At 45.4% G+C, this 25,314-nt stretch overlaps 1 protein-coding gene across 2 annotated transcripts in view; it reads left to right on the top strand.

Moving 5' to 3' along the window:
* Dpysl3 (dihydropyrimidinase like 3) overlaps positions 1 to 24,005 on the top strand; it is a 113,533-nt gene extending 89,528 nt beyond the window's left edge. For both annotated transcript variants that reach the window (XM_050162050.1, XM_050162055.1), the window contains exons 7-14: positions 5,013 to 5,081; positions 7,899 to 8,019; positions 11,871 to 12,027; positions 12,890 to 13,031; positions 15,467 to 15,637; positions 16,774 to 16,953; positions 19,115 to 19,277; positions 20,587 to 24,005. In XM_050162050.1, coding sequence (XP_050018007.1) covers positions 5,013 to 5,081; positions 7,899 to 8,019; positions 11,871 to 12,027; positions 12,890 to 13,031; positions 15,467 to 15,637; positions 16,774 to 16,953; positions 19,115 to 19,277; positions 20,587 to 20,675 — 1,092 coding nt within the window. In that variant the 3' untranslated portion in view covers positions 20,676 to 24,005. The remainder of the gene's footprint in view (positions 1 to 5,012; positions 5,082 to 7,898; positions 8,020 to 11,870; positions 12,028 to 12,889; positions 13,032 to 15,466; positions 15,638 to 16,773; positions 16,954 to 19,114; positions 19,278 to 20,586) is intronic.
* Positions 24,006 to 25,314: the final 1,309 nt, after the last annotated feature.

The raw sequence follows: 25,314 nt of genomic DNA, 5'->3' as shown, positions 1-25,314 counted from the left end.
ACGATCCGTACCCTAATGAGATCACAAAGAAGGACCTTGCAAGGCGCCTGTATATGAAACCATCTGAAGTGCACTGGTGGTTTAAGAAGCAAAGAGCTAAGTATAGGAAAAATCAAAGATTACAAATGGTCAAGCGTGCCCCTGATGGTACCTTTGAGATCTCTCACTAAAGCACTTAGAGGAGACCTGGACTGCCACCCAACTCCAGGTGTTATTACTGCTGACCATTTCCCTTCAGCAGTAAAGACAGATAATTAGTTGAAGGTCAGCAATAGCTGATAGGGAGACCCTGATTTAGAATATACCAGAAAACTAAAACAAAGCAAACAAAACACTGAAATAAACACAAGAGTCTAATAGTCTGTAGACTATGAGAAGTCAGAAGAAAATAATAGTAGAGAGAGAGCAAGGGCTGAAAACAAGGAGAAACTAGAAGATTCCTGGAAACCAAGCTGTATTAGAAAGGACTGTTTCAGACTGAGCCCTTCCTTGAGCAGGGTAGGTTCTTAGCTGGAAAGAAGCCAAAGCTCCCCGGCATTTGATATCATCAGGTGGCATTTTTCTGAAGCAGGAAATCTGATCCAAGACTGCAGATCACACAGCATCTGAGCTCAGAAGTTGTGTGTCTGGGGGACCCTTGCTCTTGGTGTCCCACAGTTCAGCTGTTGGAATTTCAGAGACTCAGCAACATCTTAAGAGTGGAGGAGCTGAGCTAAGTGTGCAATTTCCTCTGACTTATGACCAGGATGTTCTTTCTTCCCGGGTCTCCCCCATATCCAGACTTTAGGAAATATTTCTTTTTTCACAGAAGGCACAGTTGCCTTGATCTCAGGGGATGGCCCCATGGATGTTAGAACTGTCCATCCTCCATTTTCTCCATGTGTTCAGCTCAGCAGCCAGAGGTCCCAGCTCTTCTTCTGCTACAAGGAAATCCAAACTCCTGCTTCTATTTCAGGACAGTGGCTATAGGGCTCAAAGTCAAAAAGCAGCACTTTCCTCTTGTGGCTCCTTTCCCCTTTGGCTCCTCAGCACAGATGCTCCCTGGGTCCTCTTCATCCCACTCTTTCCTGACCTTGGGAAGATCTGTTCTCCATCAGGAGAAAGAAATGGTCCGTTTTTTTATTGGACAAATTTCTGGTGTGTATTAGATTCAGCTTTAGCTGAAGATTGTATCTCACCATCTAAATGAAGACAGCTGCTGTCCTCAGAGTTTCGTGCTATCATTCTGCAAGAGCCAAGTGAAATCTCCTTTGCGTACAAACAAGGACAATGTTCAGGTCTTTCCAATTCCAAGCTAGACTGAGCTTTCTTAAATTTGCCATTGAGAAATGTCCCTGTGTGGACAGGAAAGTGTAGCTCCATCTCCTCACTGAAGGCTCTGCCCTTGCCTTAGACAGCGACAATCACAGAAAATTACACACTGGTCAAATACAGAGTTCTGATGCCTCCTCGATGGGTCTACCTACAATACATCTCCTGCACCCAAGACTCAGGGAACACGAGGAATCAGAAAGCTTGTCAGAACCAGTGGAATAGGAAGTCTGATATGAGACTGTGTCTCCCAGAATGACAGGAAAGTTCTCTCATGATGTCACACATTGTGACGACCAAAAGAGGACCTGAACATGAACCCTGATAGATTTGGAAACTCAGAAGGGCAAGTTTGCATGGTTTCTCAACCCTAAGCAAAGACTCCAGGCAACCAGTGACTGCAGAGAAAAGGAGAGTTTGTCTCTCCCAGGATGAGTCCCTAACTGTTTGTCCAATGCCAAATAGTTAGCCTTAAATTGATGTACATACAAGATTTTTGTACTTATGTATATGTAATATATGCAGTTAAACAAAAAGCGGCCAAGGGGCCATGGATTTGAAAGTAACTGAGGGGTGGGAATATGCGAGGGGTGGAAGGAAGTAAAGGGAAGAAATAATGTATTCATATTTTAATTAAAATAAACAAATATTTTTTTTAAAAAAAGATCCTTGACTCTGTCGAATTCAAAACAAGGCCGGTTTCCTCTGTGGAGGAAGGCACAGCTGTGCTGTGACCAGAATAGTCAAGTCATGGCTGTGATGAACACTTTGAAACAGTATGTTTCCAGAATGTGACCTTGATAATGTGGCTGCATCCTGTGTTAACAAAGGTAACCAGGATAGAGGTCATCTAAGGTAGAAGATACTTAGTTGTAAACCTTCGTCTTTATGTTCCTCATCAGGGAGGACTCTTACTGGAGTTTGGAAGAAAATATGTCTAGAATTCAATCAATGAGAAGGGCCAGAAGACAAAATGGCTGTGGTTCGATAGAAAAGTAGGCCCACCTATGAGGGTTTTAGAGAATTTACTATGTGTCTGATATAGTGCTGACTTTTTCCTACCGCTCCCCCCCCCCTTTTTTTTTGATACTGGGTTTCTTTGTTTACCACTGATTGTCTGGGAACTCATTTTGGAGACCTGGCTGGCCTCGAACTCAGAGATTCCCTCCACCTCTGTCTCCCAAGCACTGGGGTTAAAGGCAAGTGACACAAAGCCCAGCTTCCTGTTCCCTTTTTAGTTTTTCTGGGATCCAAACCCACCCTCAGTTAATCCTGAGACACACCCAGAGGTATGCCTTACTAATCTGTTTTCCAGGTGATCATAGATCCAATCAAGTTGACCTGGGAAGGCAAACCAAGAGGCTTAACCAACGTGTGCAAGCATTTCCTTATCCCTCCTCTTAAATCTGCATTACTAACAATAAAACAGAGCTTCTTTCCAGGTCCTATGAATCCTTTTGTGCTAACTCTGCCTCACAGGTAGCAGGTGAAACAGGCTTGTCCCAGTTGACACCCCTCCTGAATTACCACGTTCTCCCAGGCCATTAGGCTGGGATCACTGGAGCAGAGGTTCTAAGGAACTAGCCATACTTTCAGGGTGCAACTGCACATAATGGCAGCCTAGGGCCTCACTTACCCCTAATTGTGTTCACCAGCCGCTTGCTTCTCTGTAAAATTCATGACTGTGAGCATAATTAAGAGTCCGCCACAAGAAACATGGCTTTTCTGTCCTGCTACAATGTACATAAACTTTTACTAAACAGTAACTCAGGTAAGACGGTCAGGAGTCATGATTCTGTCTGGTTGAGTTCTGTATCCATACATCTGTATCCATACATCCATACATGGGTTCATGGATTTAAAATAACAAACCCAGAGGCAGTTATTAAAATGTGAGGTGTCAGAATTTGACAGAGTAGCTTCTCCTTAGGTCAGAATAGGACTGACAATCTGCACCTGGACTAAAGCAGCCCAAATGACCCTGATAGAGAGGGCAGGAGACCACATGCTGGGGAATCTGGCCCTAAACTGTGAGCTACATTGCCTTAGTCCAGGTGCTTAACCCAGAGCATAGCGTGGAGCAAACGTCAACACCTTTTATTGAATAGAAACAGCTAAATTCAAGACTGAAATCAGGCAAGAGGGGTGTTATGGGGAGCTGGGTCTGAAAGAGTCAGTGACATTTTATTGGTAATGTATAGGAAACACGAACACTTTTTTATTGATTTTTATTGAACTATACATTTTTATCTGTTCCCCTCCCTGCCTCTCCCCCCCTTTCACCCCTCCCCTAAGGTCCCCATGCTCCCAATTTACTCAGGAGATCTTGACTTTTTCTACTTCCCATGTAGATTAGAGCTATGTATGTCTCTCTTAGGGTCCTCGTTGTTGTCTAAGTTCTCTGGGATTGTGTTTTGTAGGCTGGTTTTCTTTGCTTTATGTTTAAAAACCACTTATGAGTGAGTACATATGATACTTGTTTTTCTATAGGTCTGGGTTACCTCACTCAAACTAAAGTTTTCTAGCTTCATCCATTTTCCTGCAAAATTCAAGATGTCATTATTTTTTTCTGCTGTGTAGTACTCCTTTGTGTAAATGTACCACATTTTCATTATCCATTCTTTGGTAGAGGGGCATTTAGGTTGTTTCCAGGTTCTGGTTATGACAAAGAAAGCTGCTATGAACATAGTTGAGCACATGTCCTTGTGGCACGATTGAGCATCCTTTGGATATATACCCAAAAGTGGTATTACTGGTTCCTGAAGAAAGTTGTTTCCTAATTTTCTGAGAAACTGCCATACTGACATCCAAAGGGGCTGTACCAGCTTGCATTCCCACCAGTAATGCAGAAGTGTTCCCTTTTCCCCATATGCTCTCCAGCATAAGTTGTCATCAGTGATTTTGATCTTGGCCATTCTTACAGGTGTAAGATGGAATCTCAGAGTTGTTTTGATTTTCATTCCTCTGATGACTAAGGATTTTGAACATTTCCTTAAATGTCTTTCATCCATTTTAGATTTTTCTGTTGAGAGTTATCTGTTTAGGTCTGTACTCCAATTTTTTTTATTAGATTATGTGTTCTTTTGATGACCAATTTCTTGAGTTCTTTTTTTATTTGGAGGTCAGACCTCTGTCTGACGTGGAGTTAGTGAAGATCTTTTCCCATTCTGTAGGCTGTCATTTTGACTTGTTGACCATGTCCTTTGCTTTATAGGATCTTTTCAGTTTCAGGAGGTTCCATTTATTAATTGTTTCTCTCAGTGGCTGTGCTGCTGGGATTATATTTAGGAAGTGGTCTCCTGTGCCAATGCATTCAAGTGTACTTCCCAGTTCCTCTTCTCTAAGGTTCAGTGTGGCTGGTTTTATGTTGAGGTCTTTGATCCATTTGGACTTGAGTTTTGTGCATGGCGATAAATATGGGTCTATTTTCATTCTTCTTCATGTTGATATCCAGTTATGTCAGCACCATTTGTTAAACAGAAACATGAACACTCTTAACTATCTTCCTTTTAATAGAATTGAGCCAGTTAACTTTTTGAAGATTCAACTTTACCATTCCAAATGTGGAATTATATACTTATGCAACATATAAATTTTATTCTCCCTGCCCTTGAGTGTATCTTAGCCCAGAGCATACTTTTCACAATTCTTGGCTGCAATCATCTAAGAACTTTCTTCTTTTTGTTTTTTTCTTATTTTAGGAGCAGGCCCGGATGTTGGAAATGGGGATAACTGGCCCCGAAGGTCATGTTCTGAGCAGACCAGAAGAGGTGGGTTTCATGAATTAGAGCATCAAGGTCAGACAGGGAAAAGCCAAGATGGCGATGGGGGTTCTGTTTTACTGGTATTTTCTAGTGAAATTGACAGGCACAGTCCTAGCCTGCCACTCACTTTACATGTGGAGTGTTTCTGTTTGACCCTGATATACTGAGCCACATCTTCACATAGTGGAGACACGAGCCTTGCTGGACAGTGATAGGATCTATGAGCATCAGCTAGCATGGTTTCTCACCTCTGCCCTTCAGTTGCAGGACACTCTCTGGGCCTTCAGTAGGAGTGCTGAATGTCTAAGGCTTTGTTCATCATTGTGAAACTGGGGACAGTCTTAGGCACTCTCTCATATTGCTTGCTCCGAGTCTTGCAAAACACAGACAATATGGATAGGAGGTTGAAGAGACTTTTTGTAGGTGTTATGCCTATTGCTGATTGTGGTCAGGGTTGGAAAATTTCCACTCCTGAGATGAATGAGGGTATGCGTCTGCAGAGCCAGTAAAATGTGACTAGTGCCTCATTCCTATTTCTTACGTCAGCAGTTCCTTCTGTTGACATGGGGCTCAGAGCCTGAAATTAATAATGGCCCACCAATCTGAAAGCCAGGTGGTGACCAATCAGTGATCCCCACATCAGTGACCAGTCAGTGATCCTCATGTCAGTGAAGCTAATCCTGTTAGGGCAGACTCCACAGAAGAACCAGAACCTAAAGATTTTGTTCTTTCCTCATCTCATTTAGAGCCAAAAAAAAAATTAAATGTTATACAAATACAGAAAAATTTTCCTCTTACAAGGAGGCAATACATTCTCACAAGCTGAATACACTTGGATCAGGGTATCGAGATGGAGTCAGAACCTGGCCAGCTTTCTAGGGGTTTCCAATTGATACCAGAATGATAAATGATGAATTAATTATAATTAAAATTAACAATTGATATTCCAGTCACACACAACATTCTTGAAGAATAAAAAAATCTGTGCCCTAATAATTCCAGGCCTTTTCTCAGGAATACTGATTTCTGGCAGTGCTAACTGCATGCATTGTCTCAGTTGTTCTTGCTGCCTGTCAGGGTCATGGTGCTGTGTGGGTAAAGAAGCTGAAGCTTCGAGAAAATGACCCCCAGAGCTGACCGTGTTTAATGAACTGGAAAATCATTTCTATGGTATCAGCTGGCCATAGTGGTCGCCACTTTTTGTGAAACTGTAAATGCTGGTCGCTGGAGCGATGTGCTGGCGAGACAGATTTCTGTGGTCACAGCCAGGGGATTTCACAGCATAGTCTATTTTTGTTCCTTGGTTTGTTTTTTCAACCTCACTCCACCCCCACCACTTCAACCTTTCCCGGTCCCATGGCCTTTTTAGTAAGAAGGCCATTTAGCTGTAAATCTCTACGAGTAAAACAGAAAAGTGATGCAACTTTCTAAAGATAGTCACATCGTGGAAGTGCGGCAGATCCCGCAGGGCTGGGAGGGAAGGAGATCAAAGGGGCCAGGACTGAGGTCTTGGGGCTGCTGAAGTGGTCAGCAAAGGCATGAAGGGGGAGTTAGCACAGGCAGAGCCAGCTGCTCTTCAGTTCAAAGCTCACCCAGATGTAGTCTCAAGTGATGCTGTTCAGAAATGATAACCAGAGCCACAGAGCATAATCTCCAGGGTGCAGTGTCTGGGGATGTCAGTGGGCTTCACCTGCACCTAGGAGCCTTCCGGAGGATGCCAGCTCAGCCAACCCAACTACTCAAGCCCACTGAACCACAGTCATGGAGTGACTGGCTTGCATTACGCGGCCACTAGACATCTGTAAGCTATTTGGAGCGTATTTTTTTTAAGTGTTGATCTGTGGAAGCTAACCCAGAAAGTCATATGTATATGGCTGATGATTCAATGAGAAATCACCACTGTCTCCACTCCATTCCGAAAAGGATTTGCCTGGGGTTTGGGCAATAGCAGCCTTCGCATTGGTCAGAAACCATGATCCACAATCACACCAATAGTCACTGTTCTAGGCACTAATTTTTCAAAAGGATTAATTATTGAATCCAGTTAATCTTTGCAACAGCCGTGGATGCCAGGACTTGCTGTTTCTCCCACTTAGACAGAAAGCAGCAGCCCTGGGTGGTTGAGTGATATAATTAATGTTACCTGGTTTGTACATGGCAAAACCAGGATCCACTCTCAGTCCACCCAAGGGAACCTGAGCTCTCAGATTCCACTTGGTTAATCAAATATGGGGAAACCCATTGCTTCTTGTGTGTTAAGTACAGCTGGATTAGTTGGCCTATTTGAAAACATAAACTCTACATGGAAGTAGGTTGGAAGAGATCAACAAGAAGAACTGTGTTTGTGCTCTGGGGTTTGGCTCATTCTCATAATAAATCCTTCATGCACAGTTTGCTCTCCCCAGTGCTGCAGGAAAGGACTTGAGGGCCTTGGGTGCCTCACTGTCTTTCCTGGAGACTCTAGACCTGTTGATGTGACTGTGTTTTCCCAAAGACTTTGCCCTGAGATCCCGGAGTAGAGGCTTCCATTTGGGGAGGGGAGAGAGGCAGTGCTCTCAACACAGCCCTGTGCTAGCCTCTGTGTTAGCCCTGTGCTAGCCTCTGTTGAGGGACGGAGGAGGCACTGAGTCACCCAGGAAAGTAACACAAGCAGGGGTGGGGAGGCCAGCATCCGAGAAGAAGATTCAAGCCATGACATTTCTGATCCTCCTGGATGGCTCGTACCCTCTGCATAACACTGTCTCACCACCTTTTAAAGAGGGAGAGGATCATGCTCTTACCGACTCCTGGGCACTTATTTTATTATTTTATTTATTTTTGTAGCTGGAAGCCGAGGCCGTGTTCCGGGCCATCACCATTGCCAGCCAGACCAACTGCCCCCTCTATGTCACAAAGGTCATGAGCAAGAGCGCAGCTGATCTCATCTCACAAGCCAGGAAGAAAGGTGATTAGTGCTTTTGGTTGTGAACCTCCTACTGCACCGTGGGGCTCCGCCTCTCTGGCTGTCCACTGTAATAGAAATGGTTCCTTTTCCCTTCCTTGCCTGCTCTCTAGGAAGCCTCTACCTACAGCTGGAGTTCTGAGGTTTCTCCTATCTGGTATATATGCAAACTGAGGCCCAGGAAGGTGAAGTAATTTGCCGGAAATAACAGCATGAATTAATTTCTCTGAGACTTGGTACATCTCCCTCTCACTTTTTATCTGTCCAATGTCAGTTCGCATTATCTGAACTTTATAAACAGACTTACCAGTCAATATTATGCTAAATAGACATGCCAGTCAATATTATGCTAAGTGTAGAAGTCAAAGATCCGGGCAAAATTGGCTTCCACAAGCAACCTTAAAAGCAAAACATTGGTTGTAACTGGGGCGTCATTAGCCTGGAGGTTTCAGCAATAACATCAGTACTTTAAGGCTCTCGCTGTTTTCTTGGTTCACTTTTCTCCCTGGTGATTTTATGACCAGTATTAACAGTGACATGAATAGATGATATGGGGAGTGGGGCAGGAGGAGGATCTATTGTCCTCAATTCCCGGTGAAGGATGCAATGAAGAAATGACTCAAGCAAGCATCTAAGAATATTGTGATTATCTTCTGGGGTCTGTGTGAATCCCTGAATCCAAGCAGTGCCCTAAAGACAGCATTGTCTGGCCAGTTCTGAGAGCACCCGTCACAGGAGTGAGGTCAGTGCAAGTTCATTTAGAAAGGAGTGGAATGACCTTGACGCTGTGGTCTTCTTGGCCAGGGCTCCGTCCTCATTGCCTTTCTGTCCTCTGCTGGTAACTGGAGCTTGCAGTGTCTTGAGTCCCATTTCAAAGCTTTTTTTTTTTAATATATAAATTTTGTATCTTGTCCTTAGTGATAGTCTCAGGGGCTCAGTTGTGAAGCAACTGTGTGAGTAAACAGTGCTTGAGAAACTGGAGGTGTGGGCTGTTTGCTGACGAAAGAAGATGGTCCTGGCAGTCATGCATTTGCTATTGCTGTGTGCTGATGGTCATCTGCTAGCAGAGACCCGGGATGAGTGACTCATCCGCTAAGGGGTCCTGTGGAGCTTCCATGTGGGCATGACTTAGGGTGCTTAAGGAGAGCCCCGCTGACTTCTAGCAGTGCTTCTCAGCTCTTCAGCTTTCTGGAGATGGGTACCCCTTATTCTATGGAAGAAGAATCTAGGTGTCCAGATGTCTTCCTAGCGGTCAGGTTCCGGGGTATTTCCCATTTCTCCATGATCATGGTTAGCCTGCTTTGTTGGCTCTCGGTAGGTAATGATGCTACTTCGCTAGATAGAGGTGTTCAGGGCAACCAGGCGAGCAGTTAAACACTCCTTACTACAAGTAGGGTGGGAAGGGTTGGACAAAGGAAGAGGAGAAGAGCCCCCATACTCACTCAGCCCTGACCACGCAGTACATTAACCTCTCATACCCTACTGGATTCCTATGCTCAGAATAACCAGGGATCCCCAAGGATGGATTGTTTTCAAGTGTGTTCTTACTTCTCATTTCATGGTAGAAACTTCTTTCCTTTAGCCTTCCAGCAGGTGACTTTCTAATAAGGGGAACTCACTCACACAGTTGTGTCTGCAGAGTGAAGGAGATGTGTAACTTGGTGACAGAGCAGGGGCTGGATACTGAAGCTCGGAACGTCTTTTGGACAGCCATTCTCAGGGAGAATCGAGAGCACCTCTAGCAGGAAGATGGAGTATGGATTTGTTCCTTCCTTCTGAATCTGTTGCTGTTCAAATCCCAAAGGACCTCATCGCCCATCATCCTCTTCAATGCTTAAAGAGTACTAAAATGCTCTTAACAACTCGGATGCTCATAATTGATCCTAAAAAGTTACAGGGGTAGAGGTCATCTCTCTGTGTACAAAGTACTTGAGTAGAAGTTCAAGGGCCTAGGCCAGTCTTCTCCCCAATGCGCCCACACACACACACACACACACAGAGAGAGAGAGAGAGAGAGAGAGAGAGAGAGAGAGAGAGAGAGCAATACAATGAAGTGATGAAATTAAAATTCTAAACACAGAATTCTCAACTCTGAGGCATGTGATAAGGTTTATTATTATCACCCTGCTTAGAATGAAGAAATTGATGGAATCAGCTGGGGGGTGCAGTGTCCAAGCTCAGATACAGTGGAGAAATTGACTTTCTTCAATGTCTCTCCTAAATGTAGTCCCAAGGAACAGCTGCTCCTCTCTTAGGGATGTGTTTCTTGTAGTAGCTGAGTGTTTTCCTTAAATTTCACATCTTCATTTCTTCCAGGCCTTATCTTTATATCAATCATTGTTAACACCATCCCTTAAGGCAGGGATGCATATGTGAACCACCAGTATTTTTTTTTCTTCTTTCCTGTGGTAGACATTACTAATCAGTCATGGATGTTTTCTAACAAAAGCAGAAGCACTGTTAGAATTTTTTCCCTACCCAGTATTCCAGGATGTCCTTACCAATTGATTGAAATTGAAATGAAACCAAACCTGGCTATGAAACCTCCTAAAATATGATTGTGCAAACTCTTGATGGCAGAAGGCAGAAAAAGATGAAGATTAAAGGGTTAAAGATGCCCAAGACTTATTTGCATATTTCTATCGCAAGACGCTGAGGCAGAGAAATGAGGGACCAACCAACTTTGGAAAGAAGCATTTCCTTCTGAATCACTATCTGTCTCTTTTTTTAAACATTCAATACAAGCTCGATACTGCATCCAAGGGCCAGCCCCATCTTAATGCATTTCATATTGTTGGGACTTTAGGACCAAGTCATTGTTCGTCATAGTGACAGATGCATAGTTGTGGAAAACCATGATTCAAAAATCAAACAATGACAAAATAAAAACATAGAAGAGCTCTTATTCTCCAGAATGGGTTTTACACTGTAGGATCAAATCTTGTCTTTGTAGCAGGAGGAGCTGGGAGTTCCCAGCAAAGTGGAGCACACTCAGGACTTTGGACCTCCACAGTGGAAAAGCGTAGGCAATAAGAAACCAGTACTGGGGAGAAGTCTCAGTGGGTTAAGTGTCTGTCTTGCAAGCATGAGGACCTGAGCAGCAAGCGTGGTGGCCTGCCCTTGTAGTCATAGCTCTGGGATGATGAAGACAAGCTGGTGTGGTGGCCTGTCCTTGTAGTCATAGCTCTGGGATGATCAAGACAAGAGGCCCCCTGGAACTTGCTGGCAAGTTAATCTTGTCCAGTTGCTGGGCTGCCAGTTTGGTGAGAGACCCCGCCCCAAAAAGTAAGATGGAGGACAATGGAGAAAGGCATCCAACATTGGCCTCTGGCCTCTCTATACCCATGTGTACACATGCATAGATACCTTCCGAAAGGACTTGTACTCACATGCAAAACACACACAGAGACACACATTCACACAAGAAATTAATATTTATTGAGCATCTACCACGTGCCAGGTCCTTCACGTATGCTAAGTTCTTTCACAAGTCTGGGAAGTAAACAGCATCTCATATCCTCAGTTCTAGAACAAATTCTTTGACAGTTTAATATTTCAAAATGAGCATAACTCTTGTAATCTGTATAATCAGTATATAGTTTTATTTTCTTCATGTCAAATTTAAAATTCCTTTCAAAGGTTTACTGCCACACCTTATAACTAGTTACCTATGATTGTTTACAGAATGATTTGTTAACGGTTACTAGAAAAACAGACTAAAAAAAGCTGTGAATAGAAACTTGAACACCAGGGTTGCCTCACTTTAGAAACAAAGCCTGAGGAGACTTAGAGGTCTGATTAGATATGCTGGAACATTATATATTTCTTGTGAACCTGACATCCACTCCTTCCAGGAAACGTGGTCTTTGGCGAACCCATCACTGCCAGTCTCGGGATAGATGGAACCCATTACTGGAGTAAGAACTGGGCCAAGGCAGCTGCATTTGTGACATCCCCACCTCTGAGCCCTGACCCAACCACACCTGACTACATCAACTCCTTGCTGGCCAGGTTGGTGCAGGAATATCATGTGTTCTGTGGAATCATCTTGGGCCCACCTGGGATGAGGGATAATAGTATGCTCTAGGTGGTAGATTAGAGCCTGCAGCATCAAATTCTCCTGTAGCCTTGACTACAGAAAACTGGCTCTTCTACAGGACACAACTGATGCCACAGTTTCAGTGTGAATCATGGTCCTAGCTGTTGATTCCTGTAATGTGCCAAGTTTGTACTCACCCTTGTCCCTTATAACAACTTTATGAGCGAGCACTATTATTACCATTTTACAGATTAAGCAATTGATAGTCAAGGCACTTAAAGTTATTTGTCAGAACTCAAAGCGTTTGTCATGATGAAACTTACCCAGTAATTATAGGGAGACTCAATTTCAGGCTACTGGTCATTTGAGTTCTTATATTTTTACATCTGTGCGTGTGTGTGTGTGTGTGTGTGTGTGTGTGTGTGTGTGTGTATTTATATTAAGCTTCATGCCTACACACAAATGCTTGCCTGCTTGTCTTTATGTGTGAAGCTGCCTTCTGAGGCCATAAGAAGGGATTAGATAACATGGACTAGTTAGAGCCAGTTGCAAGTCACCTAGTGTGACTGCTGAGAACCAAACCAGGATCCTTTGCAGCATCAGCAATAACCACTAAGTCATCTCTCTAGCCCTCATCTGATTCTTGGTTATTTGTCACAGAAGACATGATCCAATTCTTCTTTTTTGCTTTCTGGATGGGTAACTGATCCCAGAGACGGGAGGAAACTACCCACGCTCACTCACACAGCTTAGTAAGGGATAGAGATTTCAAATTCCTCGCCAAGTGTTACCCCGCTATCTCTCCTAGTCATGTAATGCTTTCTACTTTTCCAGCGGGGATCTGCAGCTTTCTGGAAGTGCTCACTGTACCTTCAGCACTGCCCAGAAAGCCATCGGGAAGGACAACTTCACAGCCATCCCTGAGGGCACCAATGGTGTGGAGGAGCGTATGTCTGTCATCTGGGACAAGGCTGTGGTAAGGGACTGAGGTGGTCTTGGGAGGGTGGCCTAGCCTAAACTATCAATGGACTAAATCAAAGCCACAGGCACCAATCAAGCTAAGGCACTGCCCCTCAGGGATGCTCTAGAGAGGATGCTTATGGTATGGGGTAGGTCTAGACCTGATGAAATGTCCATGGAACCAGGTTTCTCATGTGGCTTCAGACCTCACCTTCTAGATATGACTCCTGAGGTCTAGAACTCTAAGGCAGCTCCCATACATTTAATTTCTTCATCTGATTTCATGAATGATCTGTGCTTAAAATGATTGTGAATCCATTCTTGGTGTTGGAAGAGCTTTATAACTTCTATCGAAAGGGTTAGATATGATGCTTTGAAGCGACAAGCAATGCATTAGATTTGGTGTCTAATTCTACCAGGTCACACCAAAGGTATCCCACACTGAGGGTGTTTGAACCCCACCAGATTATAGGAGAAATTGACTCTTAGTATCTCTTGGCTAAGTAGCATCTTTTTTATCTTCTCTCTTTGCATCATAAAGACTGATGAAAGAAATAACCATGTCGATGAAACGCTTCCCAAGATTGTAGTAAAAGTCATAAGAAATCCATTGTACAGGTACCCTGCCCCCATGTGTAATGCCACTACAGTGTCTTTGAACATTTAATTTCTTGTTCATCTACACAGGCAAGCTGACAAGACCCCTTTCTTGACTTCTAGAAAGCTGTCTTAGTTAGGGTTTCTATTGTTGTTACAAAACACTCTGTCCGAAAGGAAAGCTGGGGAGGAAAGGGTTTTCTTGGCTTATACTTCATTCAGCATTGCTGTTCACCTCTGAAGGAAGTCAGGACAGGACCTTATCCTGGAGGCAGGAGCTGATGCAGAGGTCATGGAGGGAAGCGGCCTACTGACTTGCTTCCCATGGCTTGATCAGCCCACCTTCTTATAGAACCCCGGGCCAGAAGCCCAGGGATGGCACCAACCACTATGGGCGGGGCGGACCCTCCCCCGTTGGTCACTAATTGAGAAAATACCTTACAGCTGGATCTCAAGGAGGTATTTCCTCAGCTGAGGCTCCTTCTTCTGATGACTCTAGCTTGTGTCAAGCTGACACACAAAATTACCCAGTACAGAAGAATCGGTTCAAAAGCCGATTCTTTCTATCTTCAGACTTTGTTTCAGGAAAAGAGAAAGTATAAACTTTTTGTCCCTTCTCTCACATGGTTGGCTTTTGTCTGCTTTTAAGTATTTATTTTACATCCCAACTGAAGTAGTTTCTCTTCTTTCTTCTCCCAGTTCCTCCTCCACCTTCCCTCTGTACTCCCTAATCCATTCCTCCTCCACTTCTATTCAGAAAATAGCAGCCTTCCCATGGATAGCAACAGAAAATGGCATGCCAGATCGTAGTAACACTAAGCACCTTCCATCCATCGTATTAAGGCTGGATGAGGTGATCCAGTATGAGGACTAGGGTCCCAAAAGCTAGCAAAAGAATCAAAGACAGTCCCCACTCTCACAGTTCTGGGATCCCCCCCCACACACACACAAACAAGCTACACAACTATCACATATATGCAGAGGGTCTAGGTCAGTCCCATGCAGGCTCCCTGGTTTTTGGTTCAGTCTCTGTGAGTTTCTATGAGCCCAGGTCAGTTGATTATGTGGGTTTTCTTGTGGTGTCTTTGACCCCTTGTCTCCTACAATCCTTCCTCCATCTCTTCAGCAGGATTCCCTGAGCTCTGCCTAATGTTTGGTCGTGGGTCTGCATCTGTTTCCCTTAGCTACTGGATGAAGCTTCTCTGATGACAAGTGGGCTAGGCACCAATCTATGAGTGTAGCAGAGGATTGTTAGTCATCATTACATTGACATTTTTTTTTCTCCAGTTGTGTTTGGTTCTATCCTAGATGTCTGTGCCAAATAACTTCTGGATCCTGTCACCCCAGACAGCGTCATGGGTGGGCTCACTCTTGTGGTGTGCGTGTGAGGCTGGGCCAGTCATTGGTTGACTGCTCCCACAATGCTTTATCTTTACAAATCCTATGTGGATTTGTTAAAAAAAAATAATGTAAAAGATAGATATGCTGCATACAGATATTCTTGTCAATATGAAACCCATAACTGCTCCCTAAGATTAAGACCCTAGAGAGTCATAGATGACTTACTGTGTAAGAGAACTCTGTGATGGTCACAGAGATAGATGTACATAGCTAGAAAAAAAAAAGCACTGTCCAGAAGTCATGTCTATGTCAAGTCGCAAGTTTCCACATTTGCCCTGTGACGTTCAGACTGCCCATGTGACCCCATGCTTGCTGGATAGATGGAATCTGTGCTCAGTACCTTTGTACTTCTGGGCTTCTGTGGTCACTCTGAGCTCGGAAACCTTTCACTGATAGAAAAGCTGCCATCCACCTGGAGACAGGCACAGACACATCGCTTTTGTATTGCAATAGGCCACGGGAAAGATGGATGAAAATCAGTTTGTGGCTGTGACAAGCACCAACGCTGCCAAGATATTCAACCTGTACCCACGCAAGGGGAGAATAGCCGTGGGCTCTGACAGTGACCTGGTCATCTGGGATCCAGATGCTGTGAAGATCGTCTCTGCCAAGAACCACCAGTCGGTGAGGCACGGGCTGGTGGGATGGAGGCTGTGTATAGAGCTGACTTGGGGGGCCAGGCTCAGAGACTAGGGTAGACAGCAATAATAATCTAGACCTGAAGAGCTTTTGGTTTTGTCTGTGTATTGCTTGGTTTTGAAATCAAGATTTTCTGCTCAGTCGGGCTCTAAATTTGAATTGCTGATAATTTTACTTTTATAAAAGAGGTACATATTCCCAAGTCCAGTTTGTCTTGAGTTTTATTGGCATAAGAAAACCTTAAACTGTTTCTTTCTCCTGTTTTCTGGGGTGAAGTAGTCAGCAGAGGGGCTCTGCCCTCCTAGCCCCTCAGGGTGGGGTTGGAGGCAGAGGCAGAGAGGAGAAACTCCTCTCCACAGGCTTCCAAGATTGTAGAGGCTCAGACACACTTTATGTTTTGAATGAAGAGAAAGTTAAATATCTTCATTATTCACTCCGATTCTCCTAGAAGATTGAAACCCAAATCTAACACCTTAAAGAGGAACTGACTTCTTGGTAGTAAAAATAATTCTTGAAGGGATTAGATGTCAGGCACCTTGCTTTCTATTCAGTGACTCTCATGAGCCGTGACTAAATTTGGGTGGGCACTCTTACCTTCTTTTTGAAGTTTTGCCTAATTTCTAGAAGTGCATAGAAAGTAAATAATTTATGTAGCTGTTAATGGAGCTGACATTCAAATCCTAGAACCAAGCCAGTACCCTGAACCCCTATAGAGCTGTCCTCCTACTGAGCAAGTGAGGAAGGTAGGCAGAAACCATGTTTTGGGTGGTATTGCCCTTCGCTTAAACACCAAGTCCTGTTGTGTTATGGAATTTGGCACTGGGAGGAGCCAAAGGCCATGTGATTCCAATACAGCCCTAGTGGAAACGGAATTCAATTAAAGATATTAATAACAAGTGAGGCACTTGTCTTTGCTTGAGGCATCTTTATTCAGACTATGTTAGTCTCCTGTTGTTCCTTACCAAAGCAGCCAGGGGTGTCCCGAGCTTTGCCCAGCTCTACTTGGTGACTCAGTTCCTAGAGATACTGAAGGCAGGGTCCAAAACACAGAAGGTAACCCCATTCCTCTTTCTTTTCACCCTACACACACGGTCTGACTTTGTCCTCATCCCTGAATCCAGGTTGCAGAATACAACATCTTTGAAGGGATGGAGCTGCGCGGGGCACCTCTGGTGGTTATCTGCCAGGGCAAGATCATGCTGGAAGACAGCAACCTGCACGTGACCCAGGGGGCTGGCCGCTTCATTCCCTGCAGCCCCTTCTCGGACTATGTCTATAAGCGCATTAAAGCCAGGAGGAAGGTGAGTGCCAAGGGGCATAGGGGTTAGGGAGAGAGTGGGGCCGCATTCTGTGCCTGGGACTCAGAGGGCCATCCTTCCTAGATCCTCGCAGGGAAAGGCATGGTAATAGCTTGGTGCTGAAGAAGTACTGCACAGGACCCACAGGCTACAAGGAAGACTTCTAACAATGTTTTGGTCTAAGGCAGTTTTTATTTCTCCAGATAACTTCTCCACGTTACTATAGTTCTTCAGTTTAAAGTTTGAAGGAGTTGATATTATGATAGCATATTTTCATAGAAAAATTATTCCCGAGGGCTTATAATGAGAACAGGTTGACACCCAGGCCATCTTTCTTCAAGACTGCCCAAGGTTGCTTGGCTAGATAAAATGCCCACAATCCTCTCTCTCTCCCTCCTCCCCCACTCTCTCTCTCTCTCTCCCTCCCCTGAACTCTCTCTCTCTCTCTCTCTCTCTCTCTCTCTCCCTCTCTCCCCCTGCTCTCTCTCTACACACACACACACACACACACACACACACACACACACACTTAAACATTTACACACATATACATTCACATACATACAGACACAGAGAGAGAAGAGAGAGAGGGGAGTTTGGGCTGATGTAGAGATAGGGCCTAGCTTTTCCTTCAGAGCCCCTCTTCTTCTCCAGCTTTCAGGCCTCCTTGGAACTTGAGGGCTCCACAAAGCAAAGGTAGCGCAGGCCCTGAGGCTGAGATGAAGGTGTGAAATGTGAGCGCCCTCCTCCAGTTTTGTCTTACTTGAAAAGGGGATAAAAGTCAAACTAGCCCAGTATAGACATTTTTGTTTGTTTGTTTTGTTTTTTGAGACAGGGTTTCTCTGTAGCTTTGGAGCCTGTCTTTGAACTCGCTCTGAAGACCAGGCTGGCCTTTTACTCACAGCACCTGTCTGCCTCCCAAGTGCTGGGATTAAAGGTGTGTGCCGCCGCCGCCACCACCCAGCCAGTATAGACTTTTTATTATTATTAGGACTTAGATTCTGGGACCACAGAAAGGCCACAGCTACAGCATTACCTGGGTGGGGAATACTGACCCATTTCTCATCCCATGAGGGGCAGCTGCACTGTGCCCAGGTCACTGTCCAGAGATGGGACTAGGGCCCACTCCGTGGAGGTTTCATCGTGGCCCATCTTCACTGTCAGGCTCATAGGAATACATGTTCTTATTGCCAGCCTATGGCCAGCAATGCAATGGCACTTGCAATGCACGCAGGCTCTGCTCCCGCCGTGGGTGGTCTCACCACGTTAATCTCATAGACCATAAATGCCCCTGGGGGAACACAGCATGACTCACAAAGCTAGGAACCCCAGCTCTTGGCATAATTCCAACACAGAACACATAGTTGATTGATACTTCTGGCTGACTCCACAGTCCCCAGGCAAGTTCACAGCCAAAGGGCAGTGGGTCAGACCACAGACTCTTCAGTTTAGGGCTTCACAGCCTGACATGTGAAAAGCCCTAAAAACTCACGGGTGGGTCTCTCATGGGACCTCATGCCGGCAGCTTATGTGACCTCGGCTGAGACTCTGGTCCTTCCTGCTGGCTCTTTTCCAGCAGTCCAGATAGCAGAACCCTCTTCCATCATGTTCTTGCTTCCAGCTAGCCTTATTTTCGGATTCCTCTGCAGCCAACATTGCCATCTATATCAGGGTTTATTCTGCACGCGGCTGTTTCCCTCCCCCAAGCCCAACACCATCTAAGAGGCATTCGATCCTAGAACACCAGTGGTTCCCAACCTGGGGGTGCGGTTGAATGATTCTGGTGGCCTATGACCATTGGAAAACACGTTTTTACATTACGATTCACGACAGAAGCATAATTGCAGTGATGAAGTAGCAGTGAAAATAATTTCATGACTTGGGGGGAGGGGTCACCACCGCATGAGAAGCTGTGTCAAAGGATTGCAGCCTTAGGAAGGTTGAGGATCACTGCTCCAGATGGAATCTCATGAATACAGAGGTCTTCATGACCTCCGCCCTCAGTTTCTTGTCTTGATGTCTCTTATTTCACATCTGTTTCTGCTGGTTTCTCCTGGATTCCTCTCTTTACAACCTCTGATACACTCACTCCTCCCAGAGCACATTCTATGCTGTTAGTTCACTGAATGTCAGAATGCCTGTTGATACGTTTCTCTGACTGCAGATGGCGGACCTGCATGCCGTCCCAAGGGGCATGTATGATGGGCCAGTGTTTGACTTGACCACCACCCCCAAGGGGGGCACCCCAGCTGGCTCTACTCGTGGCTCTCCCACTCGGCCAAACCCGCCAGTGAGGAACCTCCACCAGTCGGGATTTAGCCTGTCAGGTGAGTGGAATGAGCTGATGAAGAGAGGCAAGGAGGAGGAGGAGAGAAGCCCAGTACCCCTAGCCTGCAAACTCAAGTGAAGTGCATTCCCCCGCCCAGCGCTGGTGTTCTCTGAAGGAAGCTGATCAGTGTTGGGAGCAGGAAAGATTTTCTAATCCGCAAGTGGTCTTGGTAAGAAAGTCAAACAAGGCCTTGCCAGGTTCAAGGTCAAGTTCAAATGCTAGCAAATTCTTCTTAGAGATTGGACCTAGCTAGTGCAGGGCAATGGAAGTGATCACCATGACTTGAGAGCAGTCTTCTCTGTCAGTGTGTGAGAACTATGGTGTGTGTGTGTGTATGTGTACGTGTGCGCGTGTGTGTGTGTGTGTTTAAATCTCAGTGTGCATAAAGCTCAGACTAGTTTTCATGTTCCTCAGCAGCAGCTTCTTGGAGCCTAGTTCCTCTCCATAGTGAAAATGATGCCAACAATCGCATCCACTGACTTTCAGGGACTGCATATTTATCACTGGTTCCCTGTATTACCCATCTCATTGATTCTCCAAGAACTCTTTACTATAGAGAATGATAAATTTCTCCACAGTTGTCTTTAAATGAGGGTATGGGGATAAATGTAGATTTGCGTCTCTACGATGGCAAAAGAATGTGCTAGGGGAGCAATGTAACAAGACAGAAAAGACACTTTTACAGGGGAGGCCACAGCGTATAGAGAAAGGAAAAGAAGACGTGGGAGTAGAGACCATGGAGGAAAGGTTATGAGAGATTTAGGGAGAGTTGGAGAGAAAAGGGCTCAACATTTTGGGTTAACCCTGCCAAGCAGTGAAGGTAACTACTGTTGCCAAGCAGTTTGAAGTGTGTTCACCTTTATGGCCACACCAGTCCTTAAACACTCAGGAGCTCCTTCTGAATAAGCTCTTCTAGCTGCATAAACAGGGGACCTTGACTCTCCAGCTTGGTGGCCTTGAACTGACCTCTCGGCTCCAGAATCCCTCCATCGTGAAATAGTGAATTGTGTTTCTCCCGAACCACAGTAGTGAGGATGCAGTGGAATAGTCCGTGGGCCAGCAACAGTCAGCAGAAGCAGCCATCTCCATGTTCTTGCTAATATTGTTTATGTGTACAGCACCAGATGTAGGAATGTGTGCTTCCCTACCAAGACATTATGAATAGGCGAAGTTCATGACTTGGTGTTAAGCTTCTTATGCACCAGGAAAGTTCTTAAGATCTACTGCTATTAAAATTACTCACCATCTCTTTCCCCAACACCCTTCTCTCCCCATGTTTCTCCCTGGGACTTTGTCTCCATCTGCAGGCACCCAAGTGGATGAGGGTGTCCGCTCCGCCAGCAAACGCATCGTGGCGCCCCCTGGAGGCCGTTCTAACATCACATCCCTGAGTTAAGCAAGCCCTCGCAAAGAGGGAGGCACAAGCAAGAAGAGATTTTTTTTGAAGCCAAAATGGTACACCGATATTTAAGAAGGAAAGTGAATCCAAACAGTTGCGATCTAAAGAATCAATAAGCCTCAAGCCTTATGTTCCCCAATGTTATGCTCGCTTGCCTAGCTTTATGAATTGCTTTGATTTCTGTTGATGTATTACCTTGATTTCTTTGATCCCCCACCCCACTTACATGCATGCGATCAGACAGGCCACTAAGGTAGAGTCTGCATATTATAGTGTTGAGAGCGTATGTAGCGCTGCATCTTACGACAAGGGGACAGATGAAGCTGGGGCGTCGAAGTGGGGACGTCAAGAGTATGAACAAAAGGCACGAAGGTTTCTTTGGGTGATTGGGTGGTGGGAGCACAAAGGGGCTGGAGTGGGGTGTGTGGGAGGGAGGTGGGTGGGCTGGGGGAGCAGAAGGGCATTGCGTGTTGTGTTGATGATGTACATTCATTTCCACGGAGAATGGCCACACGTGGCAGCTGGATGCTGCACCACAGTCCCCTGGGATCTGCAGAGAAGGCAGGAGGTCTTTGGGTTCTGGACTTCATCACATCCTTGCCAAGTAGACTTTGTTTCTTTAATCATTTCTTAAGTGTCAGAATCCAGCCAGTTCTTCCACCTGTTTAGTGATGCCCGTTTTCGCTTGGGCCTCCTCCTCAAGCTGCTTTTCAGTCATTTTGCAGGGTTGTGACGACCACACAGGCAGAACACAGGGAGAGGTCTCCTTTCTCCCTTGGTGCTCACCAAAGGCTGCCACAGAGAGTGCAGCACAGGCTCTGGTCAGGGAGAGCAGTGACGTTTCCACGTCTTTCCTCTTGGTCCTGGGGAGACAGCTCTTATACTCCTGTCTGCGCGCTGAGGGGAGACACATGCTCTTGCCCACTGAGTTAGGATCCCGGCAGAGATAGAGTCAAGGGTGATGGGAGTGGCTCTCTCTTGACCTTCTCAGATGCAAACACATTTGGGAGTTTTCTTCCTGGAAAACGGGCTTTCTTGGTTGTTCTTAATCTTGACCCCTAGTAGTAATGTTAGCTTCTCTGGGAGCAACGCAGAGATTTAGGGAAGCCAACCTTGAGTAGTGGCAGAATACGATGTATAACCCTGTTTCCAATTCTAAGCCATGTGTTTCTACTTCTGCTGGCAGGTCCCAGGGCTGGGCTGCCACTTTTTAATTGGTACTAACATCTCTAGAGTGAGATGCAGGAAGTGACGCGATGTGCCCTTCTTGGCATGGCACAGAGGAGAAGGCAGCAATGTTTGCACCTCCTTTGTCTGCCAGAGTTGGAAGTCCATGCCCCTGCCACACTATTTCCAAAATCAATTGTGAACCAGGTTCTCTGAGCAAGGCAGGGTCTAGAGAAGCCAGTAGGCTCTCCTGCAGGCAACATGCTATTAACCTTGCCTCGGACTTTGGTGCTGTGGAGGCCCACTTGGTAAGAAACAACACACTGTGGATTATCCTCTGAGGGTCAGAGCAGGGCTCACACGTCTTCTAAGAACTTAGGAGAAATCTCCATCTTCGCCATCAAGTGATTTTTGTTTGTTTTTGTGTTTTTGGAGGTGGAGGAGTTTTGTTTATTTTGTTTTGTGGGACTGGACAATGGAGTCCAGGGCCTCCCACGTGCTAGGCAGGCCTCCTGCCACTGTGCTACACAGAGCTCCCAACCTTGACCGCAGGTTGTCATAAAACTCAGAAGTAGCGAAACACGAATGGTTTGACTAAGAATGAATTTGGAAATAGCAGAGGAAGAGGATTTCCCTGAGCAAGCTAGTTTCTGCTCCAATCATGGCAAAGGCTTGTTCAACTTCCTAACAGGGAATTTTACTATTTTAGAGCTCTCATGGTGCTTTCAATTTAAAAGAACCTTTAGCAGAAGAAAATTAGGGGGATGTAGTCTTGAATTACAATTCAAAGATTTAGGGATTTCTCCAGGAACTCAGAAAGATTTTTATAGGGAGTGTTCTGGATCTGCAGCGTGTACACTATATATATATATACCTCAATAGCCAGGCTTGGCTTCAGTATAGGTTGTAGTACCACCTGTAGCCACCAGAGGGCGGAAGCGACAAGTAAATTAATTCTGGGCCCCCCCAACTGTGTGGTTTTCCATGCCTGAGACGAACTGGTCCCTCCAGGGCCTCTCTGGTCATGAAAAATAACCTTCTCTGGGTCATCGGCACTGCACTTGGGACTGCCACAAAGTGCTGCTATGCTGAAACTTTGTTCCACTCAAGCGTTTCCCTTGAGGGTTTCTTGAAGCCCTCAAGGTTGGCTGGCACCATCTTGGGATGCCTCCCTTTCTTCATTCACTATTAGTAACACCCTAGCATAGAAATAGCCGAGAATCCCTTAACACCTCCTCCACTATTTTCTTAATATGAGAATTTTTCTAAGCAGCTTGTTCCTTGAGTTAAATTTTTATATTTAAATTCGTTCTGCTGATAGATACATCAGACAGCACCAGTCACGGGGGTTCCAGAAGGAAAACGACGAGGCGTGAGGGCTTTCTTTAAGCTCATTGGCATTCTATCCGAGGGTGGGAGGACATGTTGGGTACTAACTTCTCTCAAGCAGCTTTTGTCACTCAGCCCCCTCGAAGAAAACCATGTAATCTCCAAACCTCACGTTATGTCTCAGCCCCAATGACAACCTACTGACATTCATTCTGAAGGGCCACAGACGTGAGTGGTTCAGACCATCTTTCTGGAGCGGTTAAATCAGCTCCCACAGTGGAGATACTTCTTTTACTTCTAAGTTTTTGAAAATAATAGAATTATAGTGGTCCTCCAAAATACTCTTTCCCCCACTTCAAAGCCCAGTGGTTCTTTGGGTCATTTCTTCATGACGATACTCTGAAATCTTATCTCATCTCCCAAGACCTGAGTCCTAACTCTGGACTCCCTTCTGCTCATCCTACCAAGTCCCTACCAAGAGGCAAGTGCTTCTCAATATTGATTCCTACCCCAAGCCCCCAGGTCTTCTCCCCTAGACAGCCCCAGCTTGTGCCCCGATGCAGTCACGGGCTGGCCGAGGCAGCCAGCGTTCCTCGTAATTCCCCTTTGAGACATGGTGTGTGGGTGTTCAGTTCTGTGTCTGGTGGCTATGGACAGACAGTGCGTCTCCCTGTGACCTGTGCTAGCTGTGAGGCAGCTCGGAAACTGAAGAGCTGTTTGGTTTGAACCGTGAAGAAAAACTGTGTATTGAGGTAGCTGAGATTAAAGAGACAAAAGCTCATCAAGTGACTGTTAATGTAAACCTGGTTATTAAAATAATTACAAAAATTACCAACACTGCTCTCCAGTCTTTTGTGCATGCAATACCGTTTCACCTCAGATACTGAAACTCGGGAAGACTGGGAAAATTATTCAATGGTTGAGAGTGCTTGCTGTGTAAGGAATAAGGACTTGAGTTCCAATCCCAGCATCGACATAAAAAGGTGGGTATAACCACCATGTATGTCTGCAACCCTAGTATGTGGGTAAGATGGAGACAGGAGGATAACTGAGCTTCCTGACTCCAGGCTCAGGGAGAGAGAGAGAGACCTTGTTTCCGTGGGGAGAAGTGATAAAGCAGGACATCTGATGTCCTCCTCTGGTCACCAGGATTAGACATATAGATGCCCAGCCACACAAAAGTGTACACGTTTAACACACACACACATGCACGCGAGCGCGCGCGCGCGCACACACACACACACACACACACACACACCACATAAAAAATTACACAAGCCAAAGAGAAAGAACCCTCACGGTAAGAACTAGTTGGTAGATAAACCAACATCAAGCCTGACGCTGACAATGGCAGACGTATCTGCCTCCAGTTTTCTTTGAGACTGAACCGTTGGTCGTCGACCTGACAACAGCAGTTGAAACTTCGGGGGATAATTAAGGTTTTCTGATAAACAGTCACATTCATTATTACATAAAAAACATACATTGGGGGATAAGTCCAGCTGACTCTAAGACAGAACTTGTAAAGGGTTTTGTTTTAGTGTTCTTTTGTGTGCTTCTGTCCTCAGTCAACCCTCGTTACTATGCTGTTCTGTAGAGACGACCTATTTATTTCTCAAATCCTGGGCTTGGAGGGAAAGCCCCCCAAGTGATTCCACACCAGTATTTTTCTTCAGCAAGCTCATCTCAGAGAGACCAAGGAGTATCTGAAAAAGACTCTTGACTGTGCCCACTCTTCTGGGAGCTTCCCTGTGCACATTAGGAAGTTGGAGGATCTGATTATCATATTGAATCTTAAATGTTGTCCAGGGTTGGGGGATGCAACCTAGGGTAGAGTATTTGTTTACCTACCAGGCAGATGGCTGTTGGTTCGATCCCCAGCACTGCAAAAACAGAAGCAAACAAACAGCCAAAATAACTCCCAAATAACAAAGAAATGAAAGTCCAGTTCTGGGCTCTTGGATCATTTTGGCTGCTGGACCTCCACCACATCTCTTCCTGTGCTGGGAAATATCCCTGGGTAAAGTTCTTGTTTACGTAGGGCATTCAGTGGTGAGGTATCCATTGGTACATGGGTGGGGCTTGAAGTGGGGTTTTAGGCTGTCTGAAGAGCTCAGACAGAATTGGTCAGACACGCCAT

This window comes from Alexandromys fortis, unplaced genomic scaffold (genome assembly GCF_014885135.2).
Source record: "Alexandromys fortis isolate MF-2015 unplaced genomic scaffold, M_Fortis_MF-2015_v1.1 scaffold_17, whole genome shotgun sequence".
Lineage (NCBI taxonomy): Eukaryota > Metazoa > Chordata > Mammalia > Rodentia > Cricetidae > Alexandromys > Alexandromys fortis.
The sequence above is the reverse complement of the archived record's forward strand: the minus strand, read 5'-3'. Positions and strand labels throughout refer to the sequence as shown.